The following is a 19,940-nucleotide window of genomic DNA, read 5'->3' as shown; positions in this document are numbered from 1 at the left end:
GAATATACTTCTAGCCCTGATAAGCACAGGTGATAGCAGCCTACTAAGTTTTAAAATTAAAGAAACAATGAACTTGACAAGACTTGTGTCTTGATCATCTTAGAAGTAAAACACTGCAGTGACTCAATAATCATTATTTTATCTGTCTTATGTAAAGCCCTTGTTTAGCATATTCTCTGTACCTAATTTTCCCCAAGAAGATTTTAAACATACTTTGTAAAGGTGACTTAAACATCACATTTCTAAAAATCATTTTAGCAATAATACCACTTTAAAACTGATTTGTATTTTAAATTCGATTTCTCCCCAATGAAGCTTAACCCACTGTCCTCCATGCCAGGTTCTCCTGCTTCTCATCCTCCAATACCAGACCCAACTGCTTCCGTCTCCTAAATAACAGCTCCTGTTCTTCTCCAACCTAAGACAGCCAATGTCTCCATTTTCTTCATTTCATTTCTATTTGGGACACAGTCTCGTCTCACCTCTGATCTGAGCCCGTAACCCCCTAGTCTTTCTTGCCTAACCCAATGCCTTATAGGCGAGATGACCGCCCCAAAAGGAAACTCTGATTGTATCACACAATAAATACTCAATGTTTGCTGAATAACAAATCCATCCTTTAAAGTCAAAATACTTGAAGATACCAAACATACAAAATGCTGGTCATTTGGGTAAGTCCACCAAATTGTATAAAATAACCTGATACGGTACAGGACTGGAAAGCACAGGAACAAAAACATTTATCAAGAGTATTTCCAAGTGAGATATCCAGTTGGAACATTTAAAACTCTAGATGAAGTTGGCATTTTAAAAAACATAGTAAAAATATTTTATGACACATAAAAGAGATTCATGTTTTACCTGATGGGTTAGCCTTTGGGTAAGCAATGGGAGGGAATCTGCCACAAAATGAAATTCATCTGGCGTGATACTCTGGCAGCAATTGGCTGCAATTGCTAGTGCATTTCTTTGGGCATTTATGCTGAAGAACTCTAGATACAGCAAGCAGTCTGCCAAACCACCCTAAGATACAAAAAACCGTTAAAGTGAAGAAATGCCCTCTAAAAGCAATCAAACAAACAAACAAACAAAACTACTAATAAGTCTAACACATCACTTTGGAAACATCACGTGTACCTTACAGAGATTGCAATCTAGGAGCTAGGACAAATGTGGATCTAAAATCCCACTGGAAACGAAATAGTCCTTGGGTGGCAACACCTACCGCCTGTAGAATGGCTTTACTGTGTCTGCGTGACAACATCTCTAAGGCGGTCAAGGCCTGCTCTGCCACATCAATACACTGAATGACCTGCAGCTGGGAACAAAAAAAAAAAAGGTAACGTAAGCCCATCATTCAAGTTCTTTTCTAGTCGCTTTTCTTCTACATGAATAAACAATATTTTCTCTAATTTCCATCAGTTTGTATACTACCTCTGACATGAAACCCACCATAGGAAACCAGTGATTTATGAGTGTAAGCTATAACAGACAGTCACTATCGTTTCCTTCCAACCACTCTGCTGTTTTAAGCCACAGAAAAATAGGTTTTCTGTAGAGAGTATGCTAAACCCAATTAAATGCCTGTAAATCTTTAAAATTTACGATAAACACGTGGTTTTATGTAGCAAAATTTAAAATTTAGCTTTTTCGCTTTATACCGTATTCCAAGGTTATCAAATAATGCAAATTTTATTATGCATTAAAAAGAAAAGAGGCCCTTAAAACAGACCAAAAACACAACCTACCACAGACCATATGAAAAAATTTCCTTTCTCCACTGACTCACTTTATGACCTTGAGCAAGGCACTTTGTCTGTCTCAGCCTTCTCAGCTGTAAATTGAGGGTATAAATAGCTATCAACCTCATTGGGATATTTTCTAGAATTAATGAGATTTTAATCAAGTGCTTTAAGTTCTTCTCTGAAAGATTTTATATTAACATGGTAAAGTGCTTCCGTTTAAAATTATAAAGCTGAAATGATTCTATAAATGCTTTACAAGCATCAACTTTAAACTACTGGTATGCTAAACATGAAATATTCTTCTGGAATCTTGGCTAAACAAAATACTTTGACTAGAAAAGTGACACTAAAAATATGTCCTTTAAGGTGGCCTTACAATCTGATGTACTACTTTAGAATTTAGAAGTCATGAGTCCTCAACTGGATTCCTCTACACCTGCTTCCAAATGAGCTGACAAATGCAGGGTTACCTTTTCTAAGAAGACGGGAATTGCATCTACTACAACAGCAGATGATCGAGGAAGTGCTTCCATCATGTATGTTAAGGCTCGACAAGCATGGTTCATCTGGAAAACAAGAAGGTACTTTTACTTGATAAGAAACGAAAATTTAAATTTGGGATATTCAAAAAAATACCACATACTTACAATATCGAAATTATGTTCCATCTGCAGTAATGTTATCTGTTAAAAAAGAGTATAACAAAGTGTTAGAAGCTATCTATGTTCTTATAAAAAAGCCCTAAAAGAACTGTTTCTTCCTCTATGTCAATGGGAATGGAAAGTATTATTCAAGACTTTTATCATACAAAAATAACATCAAGTTAAAACCTAGCATATACACAAGAAATGATTTACATTAAGGATGGCATGACTCATAGACTATAGCTCACTTTGGAACTCTGCTAGACAATAATCATCCCCTCTCATGATGCAGGTCAAAAAGAAAGCCTTCTTGTCACCTATAACCAACTGCTCTGGTACCTCTAGCCCCCCTTCAGAATCCATGGCATCAATAAATATTTAATACATAAATAAAAAGACCAGCAACACACCGACATCTGTTAACAACTGTCAGTACAGATTCAAGACCACTGCTTCATCTCCTGTAAATAAGCTTCTCTACATGTCAAACTAAAACACCATTTAACTCAGCTGTAATATACACAGTAGTCTTGAATTTAAACACAATATTGATGACATCAGAAACGAATTATGCACTAATTAAAACCCAAATTTATACAATTATTCTACAAATACAGGAGTTGAGTCTACATATTTTATTTTACTTTCTCTTGTAGAAAAGTCCTTAAGCAAATTTCAGTCATGTTTTTCAAAGGCAGGAATGCAAAACTTCTAAGGGTATATACATAAATTCTCCATCCTCCTGAAGCAGTCAAAATTACCAAAGTAATTTCCTATTTGGGGAAGCAATCTTTCACGGTCTTCTAGTTCTAAACGGAAAATTTTTAATGTGTACAATTTAAGCTATAAAGTACCTTTCAATTAAATATGTTTTTTGTACACACACACACACACACCCCATTTCGGGGCTCAATGGCACTCAAATCATCTACAACCAGTTTTAAAACACCCACTGTAAACTGAAAGGAATTGTTAATGTTAACAGGAAAGGAAACTAGTTCTCCAATTCTTAAGGTAGAATGAACCTTACACATCATGTATGGGAAAAATTCCTACAGACTCCTTATCACCAAAAATGACTAGTCACACAAGTGAATGGTGAAAGACGGATATATAATCATAGTATTCAATTATGATAAAAGATAAATCTGACCAATTTATTAACAACAGTCAGTATGAATAGCAAGAGCTGACTTGTGCAGGCCTTTTGAGCAGTTAAATCTAATCAACAGCCAGGAAATTAAGTAAATTAGATTATGTGTCAACAATTGTGTCTGGATTTAATAACTTCTTTATTCAACTAATAAAAACTGCATTTTAGATCACATAAGATAAACCTAGTACTTTGTGATTATTTTTTAATGAGTGGGGTGAGTGTGAATATTAACAGAGGCAAAATATAAAGATAGGAAAATGAATACTGCTTTTATTACACATTCAGAAATCAACATTCCAACCTCCAATTGAGTGGCACTGGTCACATTTAAGTTCTAGTTTTCATTACCCAGAGGTCTAAGTGGCAAAAGGTAAAGAAAGTGGCCCATCCTTTATCACCCCCTGCCAGAGCTGAACCATCCAACAAGAACAGACAAAATAAAGACTATATCTTATGTTTCAATGAGCTCATTCAACTGTCCCTACAATTTGAAAATGTGATCAAATGGGAATGATCCCATATCTCAACCAAATTTCTGCCAACTTTATTAGATATGTAATAAAGACTTAACATGATATTTAAACTTCCAAGATAAAATATGCTTAGTGTATTCATGATGTTTATGTTAGTCTTTTATTAGTACTTCATTTCTACTCAAATTTTAATTTTCAATTATACTCCGTTGCTTTCATCTTGAACTCAGAAAACTATCAAGCCACTAATTAAGACTCAGGGGTCCATATTTAGTAGCGGCAATTTCTCTTCCTGTTGTTTTTCCATTAAAAAGCTTAAGCAATTAAGATGTTAATAAATTCTAAACATCAACTCACAACCGTGTTGAAAAGTCACTAGAAGATTTTTTTGTTTTGTTTCTTTTATTTTTGCTTAACATCTAACCTGGAAGGATTCACGTGGTATTCTGGCTTGAATGCTCTGCTGTTGCCCATGATAATCAAACATGAAGCCTTTGTGGTCCACAAAGACAGCCCATAAGCAAGCCGCTTAGTACTGTGTACTACCAGGTTAAGAAGAGAAAACATGCCAATTTTGGCAAAGTCTAGGTCCTACCTGACTGGGCAAACAACTTAAAATTTAAGACCAGTCAATTGCGTATCAAAGATGAGTTACTACTTACAAGGAAGCAGTTTAGCTGGTATACTAATCCATTATTACAATCACTCACAAGATCTATAAGCACGAAGCCACACTCCGCTCTCTTAGTTCTACCATATTTTGTATTTTAAAATTCACAATGACGCTAACCGTGCTTTCAGTAGCATCGAGAGACCTAGGGTAGAATGAGGGGAAAAGTCTCTTACCAAAGCAGGAACGACACTCTTGACAGGAAACCCTCCCAGCGTCTCCTCATTTCCCATGACCAATAACTGACACATTTCGATAACCGCCTGGAGTTGCTGGCTTTCATCACTTGCTTGCAGTCCTTGCAGAAGCTGCTGGGCCTTAGAGCCTTCACAGGAAAGAAAATCATCATTTTCCAACACGTAAGGAAATGATTACCAGGTATAAGGTGAGACTCTACACGGTAGCTGGCTGCTTGTCCTCTTTAGATCCCCATCTAAGGCTGGATCTATCCCAGGGCTAAGACAGGCTGATGATAACTCAAGACTGAATAATTATTTGAATTTAGTCTACCTTAAGTGATCTCACAGTATTTATATATTTTTGTCTTTTAATTTTCCTTTTAAAATCAGACAAGTTGAAACAAAAAAATATCTGTAAGACTAATAGGAATTGTTAACTTTAACATATGTTTTTAAAAACCTGTTAAACTTTTAAAAAATGACAGGGCATCATTGTTTATTTCTTTTGAGAAAGGGAGAGAGTACGCGAGCAGAGGAGGGGCAGAGAGAAGGAGACAGAGAGATCCCAAGTGGGCTCTGTGATGTTAGTACAGCAAGGCCCGACGTGGGCCTTGATCCCACAAACCCCAAGATCATGATCTCAGCTGAAAACAAGAGTCAGATGCTTAAGTGATGGAGCCATCCAGGCGCCCCTGTGATGCCCTGTCTTAAAAGGAAATGCCACATACCTCTAAAGACCTGGTAAGAATAAATGGAATCCAGGTAACAGAGGGCAAGAAAACAAAGACAAACAGGGGTGCCTAGGTGGCTCAGTTGGTTAAACATCAGGCTTCAGCTCAGATCATGATCTCATGGTCTGTGAATCTGAGCCCCGTATCAGGCTCTGTGCTGAGAGCTCAGAGCCTGGAGCCCGCTTTGGATTCTGTGTCTCCCTCCTCTCTCTCTGCCCCTCCCCTGCTTGCGTTCTGTCTGTCTGTCTCTCTCTCTCCCTCTCAAAAATAAATATTTTAAAACATTTTTAAAAAGAAAAGAAAGACAAACAGAGCAATGCATCTAATGAAAGAGAACAGAGAGAATGAAGTAGTTCTAAAAGCAGCAAAAGACTGGCTTTTTCACCCTTTCTCCTTCCCTGTGCAGAGGCTGCCATCAGAGTTTGGGAAAGTACTTTTGCTTTTAAGGCTCAAACCCACTGCCCAAACAACTGAAAAACACTAAGATTCAACCACCACAGACAAAGACTTGTCAGTGAGCTAGATAACATATACTCAGAAATAAAGTGTGTTTCAAATTTTTACAACATCTTCCTACTTGTGAGCATGGTTAACGTGATTAATGCTTACCCAAGTATAACAGATGCTACTTTCAGGCCCTTTCTCTTCCTATACTTTTGTGTTTGGGATTTTCCCACTCCCATATTATTAATAAATGAAACAGCTTAGGAGAAGCACACATTTGGAAACTGTCCAATGAATGTGGAATTCATATGAAAACCAAAGATTTTTAAAAATTTTGATTAGGTTACAGTGATCTTCCTGGATGGCATAGCCTTTCAAAGGGGGACATGGCATCCTTGATATTTATTTTCTCTATTATGGAAGACTGTGGCTAATAAACTGGACAACTACTACTGCCTACATAACTTTAACATAACTATAAGTCAATTCAAAAATAGACTGTAAGAAAGTCAAATTCAGATGGCTGCCATCTTTAAAATTTTCCAACTAAATAGCATCGGTTCCAGTTAGAGCAGGCTAATCACTTTTAAGTTGAAATGTGAAAGGTAAAACAAATGAATGGAAAGTAAACTAATGAAAACAAAAGAATCCTCAGTGGCTTCTAGATTTGCTTTTCTTTTTTTTTAATGTTTTATTTATTTCTAGGAGAGACAGAGAGAGAGAGACAGTGTGAGCAGGGGAGGGTCAGAGAGAGAGGGAGTCACAGACTGAAACATGCTCCAGGCTCTGAGCTGGCAGTCAGCACAGAGCCCGACGCGGGGCTCGAACCCACGAACCACGAGATCATGACCTAAGTGAAAGTCGGACGCTTAACCGACTAAGCCACCCAGGCGCCCCTAGATTTGCTTTTCAAGGACGAAATAGCTCATATAGCACAACCACCTAAAATAGGAAAAACTGACACATGCCACCAGATGTCTTATCAACACAGATGCTGGCAATTCTAGGACACAGATCACGTTAGCATGATCACAATTATCGATAACTACTGGAACTTTAGGATGTTCCTAAAATAAGACCTGAAACCAAACCAAAAATGACAATAAAAAGCCAAAGCCATAATTCATGCACTGATCAATTCTGGTTTTAGAACCACTATGTACTCTTAAGAATTGCTGAGGAGCCCCAAAGCACTCCTGTTTATGTGGTTTATACCTGCTGATATTTACAAATGTGTCTGGAATTAAGTGAAAAATTTTAACTCTGTTAATTTATTACATATGAATATAAACAAAATTCTTGTGAAAACCACCATACTTTCTAAAACAAAAAAATTCAGAGATAAGTTTTCTGTTGCAAATCATTTAAATGCCAAACTTTACTAAAGAAAAAAAAAAACCCAACAACAACAAAAACCCAGCGGTATGACCGCTTCTGCATCTACTCTCAATCTATGGCAACACTGAGATGGAAGAATGTGGAGAGCATGGGCCCCACTTTTCACAGACTGTTAAAAAGACATGTACTTACTGGTAACGACTGGTATTAACTGGTAAAGACAGTTAATAACTCTGCTTAGCAAGGGCATCCTTATGTAAAAGATGGAATTATTTCACTAGGAGCATATGGCACTGGAAAACACAGTGACTGATAGTGTTGTTTGGAGCCAATGCTTTGATTCTTTCAGTCAAGCACCAACCGTTTTATCTACCACAGCTTTTGTACCATCCACAAAACCACAGGTTTTGTACAAAACGCAAAACCTTAGCGATTATTACTAGAGTTCTGACCTATGGATTCAACGTTAAGGTTTTGGGAACTCCCAGCAATCCACAGACCACACTTTGAGAACCGCTATCACAGATCAAGGGCTGGTAGGCAAACATTTTCTATAAAGAGCCAGATAGTAAATATTTTGGGCTTTGCAAGCCATAGGGTTTCTGTCACAACTATTCAACCCGAGCACAAAGGCAGAAACAGTCAATACATAAACAGGTAAGCACAGCTGTCTGTATTCCAATAAAACTTTACAAACACTAGAATTCGATTTTCATTTAATTTACACATGTCAGAAAATACTACTTTTAAAAGTTTTTCAAGCCATTTAAAAACATAAACGTCTTTTTTTTTTGGTTCACAGACTCTATAAAACCAAGCAGGAGGCTACATTTGGCCCTGGGGCAGTAGTTTGCCAACTGCTGATATGGATGGAGAACCCATAGCCCTTCTGGGAGTCACAGGAAGCTGATGTTTCCAACTGAATTGGTCCCACCAGACATGTGCTCAGTTCTGGAGCTGTGAAGAGGGCTAGGGACAAATCAGAAGTTTTGGTAAGACAGAACAAAACCTCATGCATTCTCATGGTGCTCCAGAAGAAAAAAGTCCCTACGGGGGGAGGAGGCCAGCCTCAAACACATACAGTCAGTGGGCACTACCCCCAAGACATCGACAGTATTTTCAAATTGCAGAATAAATGAAGTCTAAGTAGACAGAGATTTGCAACTTTCTCAGTCAACACCATGGGAGGGTCACAACATACAAACAGGGATAAGCCAGAGATATTAACAAGTCACATAAAAATTGCAGTTCTGGTCAAAACAAGGCTAAAGCCCTGATGGGAACACACTGATCAGCATCTGACCCTTAATGTTTAAATATAGAAAAGGGGAGGGGTGCCTGGGTGGCTCAGTTGGTTAAGCGTCCAACTTTAGCTCAGATCATGATCTCATGGTTCATGGGTTTGAGCCCCGCGTCGGGCTCTGTGCTGACAGTTCAGAGCCTGGAGCCTGTCATTGGATTCTGTGTCTCCTTCTCTCTCTGATCCTCCCCTGCTCGTGACGTCTCTCTCCAACTCTCAAAAATAAATAAACATAAAATGTTTTAAATACAGAAAAGGGGAGACCTTTACAGAAGAAACCTCATTTGGAGTTTCTTCAGTTCTTTTATACAAAATGTTTAGCACATAAATAACTACTAGACACAGGAAGAGGCAGGAAAATATGACAGATAATTAAGAAAGAAAAACGGAAACAGACCAACACCACCACTGAAATTTGCAAAGTATTTATTTTTTAATCTTTTCAATTTACTTTTGAGGAAGAAAGGCAGAGTGTGAGCAGGGGAGCACAGAGAGGGGGAGGAGACACAGAATCTAAAGCGGCCTCCATCCAGGCTCTGAGCCGTCAGCACAGAGTGCTACATGAGGCTTAAACTCACAAATCTGAGATCATGATCCGAGCTGGAGTGGGATGCTTAACTGACTGAGCCACCAAGGCACCCCTAATTCGAAAACTATTTTATAACAATGATTAATAAACTGCAAATATAACCAAAGATGGACAACATGAATAAGAATATAAAGCATTTCAACAGAAAACCAGAATGTACAAAACAAAATCAGTTTTACTAAAAGATTAAAGATTACAGCAGAAAAAAGAATTAGTGAAATCTGAAAACTGGTCAATAGAAAAGTTTTCAAACTGGACAAAAAGGAAAAAGTAAAATAAAATATAGCCAGAGAAACACGCCAGATGAAGCCCAAAGTCTGAACATGTATGATTTTGATACTCCCAGAAGGAAAGGAAGAGGAATATAGCAGATCATGAGATAAGAGAAGCAATATTTCGTGAGATAATGGCCAAGAATTTTCCAAACCAGTGAAAGATATCAAACTCACAGACTCAAATGCTCGGTGAAACCTAAGCAAATTAATCACTAAGACTAATAGTCAAACTATTGAAAATTAATATTAATGTGAAAAAAACAAATCCTAAAAGCCAGAGGAAAGAAGACATTGCCTTGAAAGGACACCGACACCAGTAAGATTTTTAAATAGCAACTACTGATACCAGAAGACATTACAAAGTGCTAAATGAAAATTTTATGCCTGGGGAAAATATCTTTTCAAAATTAAGGCAAATCAAGGATTTTGCAAAAGCAGAGAAAAATCATTACTAGCAGTCATTCAGCACATCAAAAAAAAAAAAGTTCTTCAGGCTGAAGGGAGACCACTCTGACTAAAAGAGAGAAACTGGAAACTGGAGGAAGGAATTAAGAGCCCTGGAGATGGGCTGTATGTGGGCTAACACAAGAATATGGGTGCTCTACAACAAAAATTTGGTCTTACTTTGTTTACTAACACATGTATAAGTAAAACAAATCAAAACAATCACATAGAGGATGGCAGGAGACAAAAAGAGGGAAGCTGTTGTACTTCTTACGTTGTTTGGGTTATCTTAAATATTAATATAAGGTTGGCTAATAAAACAAGGACATACGTTAAAATCTCTACAGTAACTACTAACAGAAGTCTACAAGGATACACAACTAAAAAGTCAGCAGAAGAAAAAAAAAATGACACCACAGTGTTTGTTAAAGAAATACAAAAAGGTACAACTTCAATAGAGGCTGATTTACACTAATCGATCCTAGAGATAAGGCAGGAAAAATACAAAAGCTGTGTTTTAACTACTGCAGCACAATGAAGACTGGAAATGACCTGAATGTCCAACAGGGGACATGCTAAGTAAACCTCAGCAGCCCCCCCCCACGGAGCACTGTGGCAGCTTTACAAAAGGAATACAGGGTCAACTCTCCCTTCTCTATGCAGCAGCTATAGAAAGTGAACAGCAATGTACTGTTAAGAGCAACATAAAGTATATAAAGTTTACTACTCTTATCTTAAAAAGGCAGAGTGGGTGGAATAGATAATATGAATTTGTTTTTGTTTTCTAAAGTAAATAATAGAAGGACAAGCCATAAAATTAACAAAGGTTAGTTGTGTGAAGGAGGAAGCAGGGCAAAGGGATCGCAAAAGAAGATAAGACGTCTCTAAAAATACCTTATTTATAGATTTGACGTTTTAAAGCATGTGAACACCCCAGAAGTATAAAACTGAAGTTAAAATTTAAAAGCAATCTCTAAGAGTTAAAAGCAACACAAAGCAAATGAACCAAACGAATGTGGCAGCCTGAATAAAGAAAAGCAATCATTTCAAATTACTTTAAAATCCAAAAATTTGACCACAAAGTGAGTCCCGACAAACACCGATAACAAAAACTGTTCAAAAATTAAACCGTTCTCATTCATACTACTTTTGGTGTTAAGGTGAACGTTTGTACTGTAGGAGAAAGCAAACAAATGACTATGTTATTATCACTGGGAACGGGAATTTGTGGCATGGGAGATACAAGATAAAGAGAAGTAAAAATCTTGCAGCTCTAAATTTGAATTGGCATTACAAGTAGGAACTCCTTATTTTTATTTTAAAAGACAGAATACAATTACTTCCCAGGTTTGTTCATTACAAGTATCCAATAACAATGATCATCCAGGTACAAATGAATATACCTAGACTCTAGACTATGGGCTCTAAATACTATTTCATGAAAAAGAAACCACGGCGCTCTGAGAACACCCCTAATTTCAGATATTTGGGGTGGGGGCGGAACCTGACATATCAGAGAGGAAGGAAGTTAACAAAAACTACTGAGATTATATCAAAAAGATTCAGAAGCCAACCTCAAAAAGGTGCCATCACCCAATATGACAACTTAATCAGTAAAAATCACAGAAATGTCTGAAAACTTGTCTCCACTTGACAATGACATTTAAAAACCACAATGGCAGTTTGGAGGAAGCAAAAACCAACTACTTTCCAAACTGGCAAATAACGGTGAGGAAACCAATTTTCCCTATACTATTCTCCTATGTAACAGAAGGAAGATATTCTTAATATATTTGTACTTAAAAACCACCTACTTTTACTTCTAATAAATGAAATCTGTTCATCAGATGTGCAGTACTATCATTTTATAATCCCTGTCATCTAGAAACTGAGTTTTGATGGCATAAGAGACAACCAGACTTTAAGTGCCTCCTAGTATTACAACCCACTACCACTTCTGCATAGTCTTTCCCCACCAAGGGACTAAACAATCAAACTTGAATCTTAAAAATCTTCTGGGGGGGTGCCTGGGTGGCTTAGTCGGTTAAGCGTCTGACTTTCGCTTAGGTCATGATCTCGCGGTTCGTGGGTTCGAGCCCCACGTCGGGCTCTGTGCTGACTGCCAGCTCAGAGCCTGGAGCCTGTTTCAGTCTGTGACTCCCTCTCTCTTTGACCCTCCCCTGCTCATGCTGTCTCTCTCTCTCCCTCCTAGAAATGAATAAAACATTAAAAAAAAAAAATCCTCTGGATCCAGCTACCAGTTTAGATGGAGATGGCAACTTGACTCATTAGACAGAGATTATTAAAGGAATCACTAGTTTATTTTGGGGGTATGATAATGATAATCTAGGGGTGTGTCTGTGTGTCTGTTTTAAGGCACATTATCTTGAGCTACATGATAACATGTTTATAGGTAATATTATATAATGTCTGGGATTCATTTCAAACAAAGTGGGATAAGGGATGTGGGTAAAGGCTGGCCATGGAGTCGGCAGTGCTGAAGCTGGGTCACAGGCACAGGGAGGGGTATAACACTTCTTTCTACTCTGGTTCTAATCTATGGTCCACATTAATTTCATGTACAGTGGTCAACCTTTGATATGGGTCTAAGATATTTTAATATTCAGGCAGCCCTGAAACATGTTTTCTTCCCAGCCTTCTCTAGGGAATAAATGAAGTGGCAAAATAAATGAATCAAATTTCTCTCAAGAGGAGGGGAAAAAAAAAGAACTTAAGGAACACATCAACTGATGGCAATGTACAGATCATATTTTGGTCCGGATTCAAATAAAAGATTTAACTGGATTTCTGAGAGGCCTAGAGCATTTGTGCTCTAAACAGGCACTTCGTAAAAGTAAGGATTCCTCTTAATATAACCACAACATGGTCTAAAAACTTGTGTCCTTGTAGTTACAAATTCAATGACATGCAAATAAAATGATGCCTAGGACTGCCTGAAAAAGAATTTGGGAGGATGGCTGAGAACGTAACTAAAACAGTTGCTGTGGACTGGTAATTGCTGATGGGTTCATGGAGGTTATTCTACCCCTATACTCTCAACTTTGGGGTATATTTGATCATTTCCAAAATAAATATGTCCTTCCCCTTTCCTAAATCCTTCAATAAGTATGTCCTAAATCCTAAATCCTTCGATGGTTCCTGAGTTCACATACTGGGTTAAACCCCACGCTCACCCGTGGCCTGCCAAGCCCTACATGACCGAGCAAGTATCTATCCCTCACAGACTTCATCTTCTAACTCTTAACTCTTTCCACAGGCCCCCCCTTGTTATTTCTCCAACATGCCAAGCTAATTCCCACCTCCCATGGTGCACTTCACCTCCCCTCAGACGCGTCTGGGGCTGGCTTCCTCACTTCATTTAAATATCCACAAATTGAGCCTGCCTCGGAGAAGGTTTTCTCTAACCAGCCTTCCTATATCCTCTCACCAGCAAACATACATCCTTGTTTTGTTTTCCTTCACTGCACTGGTACTACCTGAAGTTTTTCTGTAGGACAGCTGTCTTCCTCACTGCCAGGGTCACCTTCTAGCAAGGACGCTCCACATGGGAAACAACTCTGTGTATTATCCCGTTTATGATTCAGAACAATCCCAGTACCTAATAAATGACACTAAATCAAAATCCTCACTAAGGAGTTCGTGAGAACTTTGCAAAAGGGCACATTATCTGAGAGCTGAGTGTTAGGGCAGCAAAAGCAAAACCAAACCAAACCAAAATACCAGCTGCTTCTTAAATTTCCTGTCAAATGCTGCGGCCAGAAACTTGAAAAGGACTTAAGTATAAATACACATATGTGAGCATATGTCTGCACACTGCATTATGTTAAAAGAAAAACAAAGTAAAAAAACTTAGAATACTTGATGGAAAATTATATGAGCACGTATTAGTAAGGTCAGAGTTAATAGGCTTCGGTTAACACTTCAGAAATTTTAAAGTTAATCAAGACTGAAGTTTAAAAATAGCCTGCTGATTCTATGGAAAACATTATCAATGTAGTTATTAAAAAATGCTTAAATGCAAATTTTGTTTAAGGAAGCTAAAGATAGTATTCTATACCAGAAAGAATGCAACTGGATTTGTAATTATGCAAAAGTTATTCTTGTTACAAACTGCCACTTCAAGAGTCACTGTTTTGTCTACCATATATGACAAGATCTCTGGATTATAATATGTTAATTTGATTAAATGAGTCTAGCGACTGGTAATTCTGCTGAGAAATCTTTTCTCTAAAGCTCAGCTCTACAACTGACTGGCTCGTGGATTAAATTTTATTATGCCACAAAAAATTCAAGATTCAAATCTATGCAAATCATGCAATCAGATGCTATAATATAATCAATGCAATCATCCGAGATTCTTTACTATCCTAGAGTTAAACAAAGATCCAATCTTGACATAAACTCTGGATGGTTTTCTAACGATTCCAATTCTGTAATCAAAAATAAAAGTACAGAAGAACTTCTAGTTGCTATATTTAAAGGCAAGAATATGCACAAGCCCCATCTTTTTTTTTCTTTTTTGTAAAGCAGGTTAATGCTCATGAAAAGCTCCTTATATGAAAGCCTCTTTACATCAAGAGATAAACAGTAAAAACAGCACTCAACTATTTATTGAAGGTTTTGGAGGGGGAGGGCAAATTCAAAAGTATTCACTTACTAGCTCCGCTTCCAATTGTTCTATGGAAAAGCTGTGACATCCGAGGACCAAGAGGGCCAAAGAGATGAGGGGGAAGACCTCTGGCCTCTAACAAAGCTAAAGAAAAAAGAAAGAGAGGAGGAATAGTTGAATTATGAATGCAGTTGTTCTTACCTCAAGATTTCAAGCAACTGATCCATCTCACATAACTCACTTAGACAGTGTTACTTCCCATTTCTAACTTAAACGACATCAAACTTTTAAGATCATTCTTAAATGTTAGTTAAGATAAGTTACAACACCCATATGCTGCTCCATGGCATCTTAAGGCTTTATGGAGATACTAAATATTAATGCCAGAAGGGAATCTATCAAATGATCCAAGAGAAACCCAGAGTAAATATTTATTTTGAAAAAATTACAGGCTAAGTACCTTTCTGTTGTTTTCCCTCAAATATATTTACCAATCAGACACTGGTCATGAGATCCTCTGAAAACATAAAAAATTATTTTTATAATGTCCATAAAGAGAAAAAATGGGCTCACAAGACTTCTAGTCAAAAAGAGACTGCTGTCTAAGTTACTTTAGGAACTTAAAAGTGATCTGAAAGTGATTTATAAATAATGTTTCTTATAAGCCTCACACCAGGGATCTATCATATAAACCAACTGTCTGAAGATAATAAAAATACATACCCACCCATTTGTAAAGAGCGTATACATAATATAAGGTTGCTTCCTCAAAATCACAACATTAAAATACCTGGTGTTGATGTATACAGTTTCCATTCATTTTTAAATAGCTGACCAAGAACACAAAAGAACACAAAAACATCCCACTGGATGCATTATGTTATCAGGTACCGCAGAGCAATATACTAAGCTATCCCCTTTTCAAGATCTTCCTTAATTTATTATCAGCTTATACAAGCAAACATAATAAAGAACATTTAAAAACAAAAAATAAGCATGTAAGATTTTTTTTAAACAGAAAAATAACAAGTGAGACAGATCATCTTCCAAATCCAAACCATCGCTAAATAAGCAGCTTTTTCTGGAAGTATAGGCATTGCTAGATTAGGTTTAAATGAGCTTATCTAAATTAATTTCAACAAAGAACAGAAGTAACAGGCAGCCTCTGGTAATGGCTTCTTGTTTCTTATAAGCTCATTAACCGTCTTTACCTTGTAATCGTCCCATCTCGGAATCATCGGATTCACTCTCCCCAGAGGTGGTCATGCCCACAGCCCCTGCAACAGAACTAGAAGCTTCAAAGGGAGGAGAAAAAGAAGGTGAGGGTTAGGAGAGAAATATTCAAACTTACTATGTCTGGTTTATCTTAAAAAAAGAAAAAGTTTTACGGACTACAGCGAATCAAGGCAATTAATTGTGTCTGCCCACTGCACACTCAACTGTTCTTCTAGAGGTCATCCTGTAGCGTTTATGAACAAAAAGATGGCTCAACTATCTTGTGTTCAAGAAGCATAAAAATATAGCCTTTACATTTCATTCATACATGGCTTTGGCAGACTCCTCACGCCTCTGACACTGTTCCTAAATTAAGTCTTGCCCTGAACTCATCTACCAAAAGTCCATGAAGGTCATGTTGCCAAAACCACTGTGATATTTAATAGATGGGCAATTAGTCACAATCAGAACAGAAAGCAAAACTGAGGTTTGGGGAAAATGTTCCGTGCAGATGTGTGTCTTCTTCGGTCTTACTTATTTCTGGACTGCAGTCTTGACACAATCACTCACGTGTTTTAAGGGCGTGCAGATTGCATACTTACTTCCAGGACAAAATATTGAAGATAACACATTACAACAAACAGCAAAGCACTGAAGTACAAAAGAGAGGATAGCTAGGGCGTGAGAACAAGTGCAGGACAAAAACAGTTCAGATTTGGAAGGATTCTACTCCCCAGAAAGCTGAGCAGAGCAATGATTCGGTCTACGAAAGAGAAAGGTTGAGTCTATTATGAGCCTGCCTGGATGGAACCATAGTCCTGTACGACCAGCAGTTCTTCTGTCCCTCCTCTCCATGTCCGCTGAGTCTTTAAGCAGTTTTTCTACACAATTAACCCACGTATGACCACATTATCCACAACACCCTAAGCCCAGTACACTTGCCGGAAAATGACAGGTCAGCCCAGCACAATGTTTTCAGTTGTTAAAAGAAGCACATGGATAACATGTGAATTTACAGAGCTTTTTTCTGAAGAGATGCTAATATACCAGCCACCAACTGTGTATTTTCTTAATAGTTTTCCTCACACCTCACTAAGTATCTTCTATGATTTCACTGGGATTTTTAGAAAATTCATCAAAACCTCTGTGATTTAAGAATGATAAGAGTCCGCAAACTGTGGCCCACGGGCCATATTCAATCCAGCACATCATTCTGTCAATAAAATTTTACTGAAACACGGCCAGACTCACCCTTATTGTCTATGGCTGCTTTCATGCTACAACCACAGAGCTGGGTGGTCCCAACAGAGCCGAAATAAAGCCTGAAACATCAACTCTCTGGCCCCTTTACAAGAAGGGTTAGCAACCTCATGGTTTATAGTTATAGGTGAACCAGAAATGCTAATATAAAAGGGTAGACAAAATCCATACTTGGGAGGAAGGAAAAAGAAAAAGTAACCGTACTGTATAATGCCACCTATACATGGCATGTATGACATGTTCGCCGTACACAGGCTGTGTCTTGTTTCCTCACAACCATACAAGCAGGTACTGTGAGCTTTCTCACACACATGAGCAAACTAAGGCCTTGTGCGACTTGTAATGCACTTGCTCAAAGTCAGACAGCTAACAACAGAGCAGAGATTCGAGCACAGGTGGTGTGACTCTTCATACGCTGTTCTCAAGTCCTGCACTCTAGTGGCCCCCTGAACATATTCTGCAGTACTAAGTTTTTTATTCCAGTACAGTTCCTTCTTCACATTAAACAGAAATCTTCTTAACAGATACTGTTATTAAGGTCCCAATTATAACTTTATTTGTTAAAGTGACTCTTATGCTTGCTTTTAAACTCTTCCAATTATGTGGAGAGCAAACAAAAAGCTTTGACAAATGAGGTAGTTGGTTTTTTAATGTACATAGTGGTACCACACCTTTAAGAAAAAACAAACAACAAAATTTCACTTGGGAAGGTAATGCTGGTTTCCTTAGTTTCTGTATTAGAGGGTCACCATGAGAAGGAGCAAGGATATTCTGATTTTTCATGGAGGTGGAAGGCCTGTTTTGACAGAAATCAGTCACTGAACCTATAGGAAAAAAGATCCCTCTCCAGCCCACTGAAGGCAAGTGTTAATCATTACTATACTGAAGTTACCTGTAAGTACTGCTAAGTTAGATAGCCTGACTAGCCTGGTCTGTGAGAAGCAATCTGTGAAGTCATGAAGGTAAGGAAGTGTCATCAACCAATAGTCAATGACAAAGTTCTTTAGTCAGGGCGGCAAACCTCCTTGGACAACATGCACAAGATCTCTCCTGATACAAGACCATCAAGCAGAAAAAATCTGATGCCAGATTTTAAGAGGTGTCCATCTTTTATGATGTTGTTTACACCAGTTATCTCCCCCCCATCTACTCTTAGTGTATCTTCACAGGACTGCAGAAGACAGTTTCGAATACACAGCTAAGTGAAAACAATGGAAAAAAATATTGGTTATATTAGAACAAAGAAATTTATCCCAGAACTCCACATTTTTATACTTTAACTGATAAAGTCTCTTATGCAGAAAGAAGTGATAAAATATTAGGAAGCTGACAGAATTCAATTTTACTTGACTGGAGCCTCTAAGGGTTCACCAGCTGCCTAAGTACAAGACGCAACGGGAAGAAGACTTTTTTTTAAGAGTGTAATGAAAACTTCTGAGGGGGGGCCAAAACAGTAACTGTCAGTAATGTAACTCTGCCTTATATAGGCCCTGGTAGCAGGCGATATGAAAGCAATCTAATCTTTAGTGATTCTAAACAAAAGTAATTAGGAAGATAAAAACTTACAAAACCGGGTTTGTTTGTTTTTAAATGAAATGACCCTGTTTATTTGTTGTGAAATTAAGATTCTCAATGCAAAATCAGGTGCCAGGCCATGGGCTCTTTTCCTTGACATCTGATTACTTTGCAGGTGTAAGGAAGAATACTTCTCACTGTAGTGTCTCTAGTATTTGCAAGACTTCACCAGCACTATGAAAAGGTGCACAGTTCTGACAAAGTCCAAAAAGAAAGCCTCTAACTCGAGGGAAAATATGGGGAACACTTAACTTTCAGCTCCAAGAGCTAGCATCTCTTCTATGAAGAGCCAGAGAAGCTGGGCTCCAAAGAACAGTATGCTTTCATGTGACTGGGCAGGCACACCATTATCAACAGATTTCCCAAAGGGTCAACAACACTGATAAAGTCAGGGTGATATGAGCAAGTCTGCCCAAGATGGAGCAATGTTTTGTTACTACATGCATAAAAAGAAGTATGTTTATTTTACTAACTTTATTGAAATAGGAAGATGAAATCTCTGTAAATAAGTAACACTGGGGGGCGCCTGGGTGGCTTAGTCGGTTAAGCGTCCGACTTTCGCTTAGGTCATGATCTCGCGGTTCGTGGGTTCAGGCCCCGCGTCGGGCTCTGTGCTGACTGCCAGCTCAGAGCCTGGAGCCTGTTTCAGTCTGTGACTCCCTCTCTGTCTGACCCTACCCTGCTCACGCTGTCTCTCTCTCTCTCTCCTAGAAATAAATAAAACATTTAAAAAAAAAAAAAATAAGTAACACTGGGATAAAAACCACATAAAAACATTGAAGAAATTAAACCAGTCTCCTTAAATTAATAAAAACATTATTTCAAAATAAATGTTTCCAATAAACAGAGTCTTCTATCAACTGTCTAAGAGCTATGTGAGAACGGATGCTTGCCAAAAGATGCTTAAGTTACCACCAAGGATTGATATTCCACGCTAAATTAGAGGGTTTTATTTTCCTTTGAATTCCAATTTTACATACTGAGAAACTAAAGCACACTGCACTGAAGAACTGAAGATAAAGCTAATAAGGAATTTGCCTCTTTCCGCAGCACCACTGTAGTAAGCTGGCAGAGGATTATTCCTGCAGGATCCATAAGGCATCCTGCTTCCAAAATAAAATGAACTAGTACTGCTCAAACACCAGTCAGAGTGCCACACGCGTCTTTTACATAAACATGGAAAATACCTAGATCACACTGTGATTTCAAGTATGAACGACAATGAACATGAGCCTTTGGGGGGCAGTCTTACCCACCTAATCCCTTGGAAGG

General features: G+C 38.0%; 1 protein-coding gene across 17 annotated transcripts in view; it reads right to left on the bottom strand.

Annotated features, from left to right (window-relative positions):
* TRIP12 (thyroid hormone receptor interactor 12) overlaps positions 1–19,940 on the bottom strand; it is a 140,472-nt gene that overhangs the window by 43,352 nt on the left and 77,180 nt on the right. For all 17 annotated transcript variants that reach the window (XM_039234526.1, XM_039234525.1, XM_039234529.1 and 14 more), the window contains 7 exons: positions 15,830–15,913; positions 14,667–14,762; positions 4,865–5,013; positions 2,393–2,428; positions 2,216–2,311; positions 1,226–1,318; positions 862–1,023 (listed from right to left, as the gene is read on the bottom strand). In XM_039234526.1, coding sequence (XP_039090457.1) covers positions 862–1,023; positions 1,226–1,318; positions 2,216–2,311; positions 2,393–2,428; positions 4,865–5,013; positions 14,667–14,762; positions 15,830–15,913 — 716 coding nt within the window. The remainder of the gene's footprint in view (positions 1–861; positions 1,024–1,225; positions 1,319–2,215; positions 2,312–2,392; positions 2,429–4,864; positions 5,014–14,666; positions 14,763–15,829; positions 15,914–19,940) is intronic.

Source organism: Hyaena hyaena, unplaced genomic scaffold (genome assembly GCF_003009895.1).
Source record: "Hyaena hyaena isolate Hyena2069 unplaced genomic scaffold, ASM300989v1 scaffold_86, whole genome shotgun sequence".
In the NCBI taxonomy this organism is placed as follows: Eukaryota; Metazoa; Chordata; class Mammalia; order Carnivora; family Hyaenidae; genus Hyaena; species Hyaena hyaena.
This window is presented reverse-complemented; position numbering and strand designations above follow the sequence as displayed.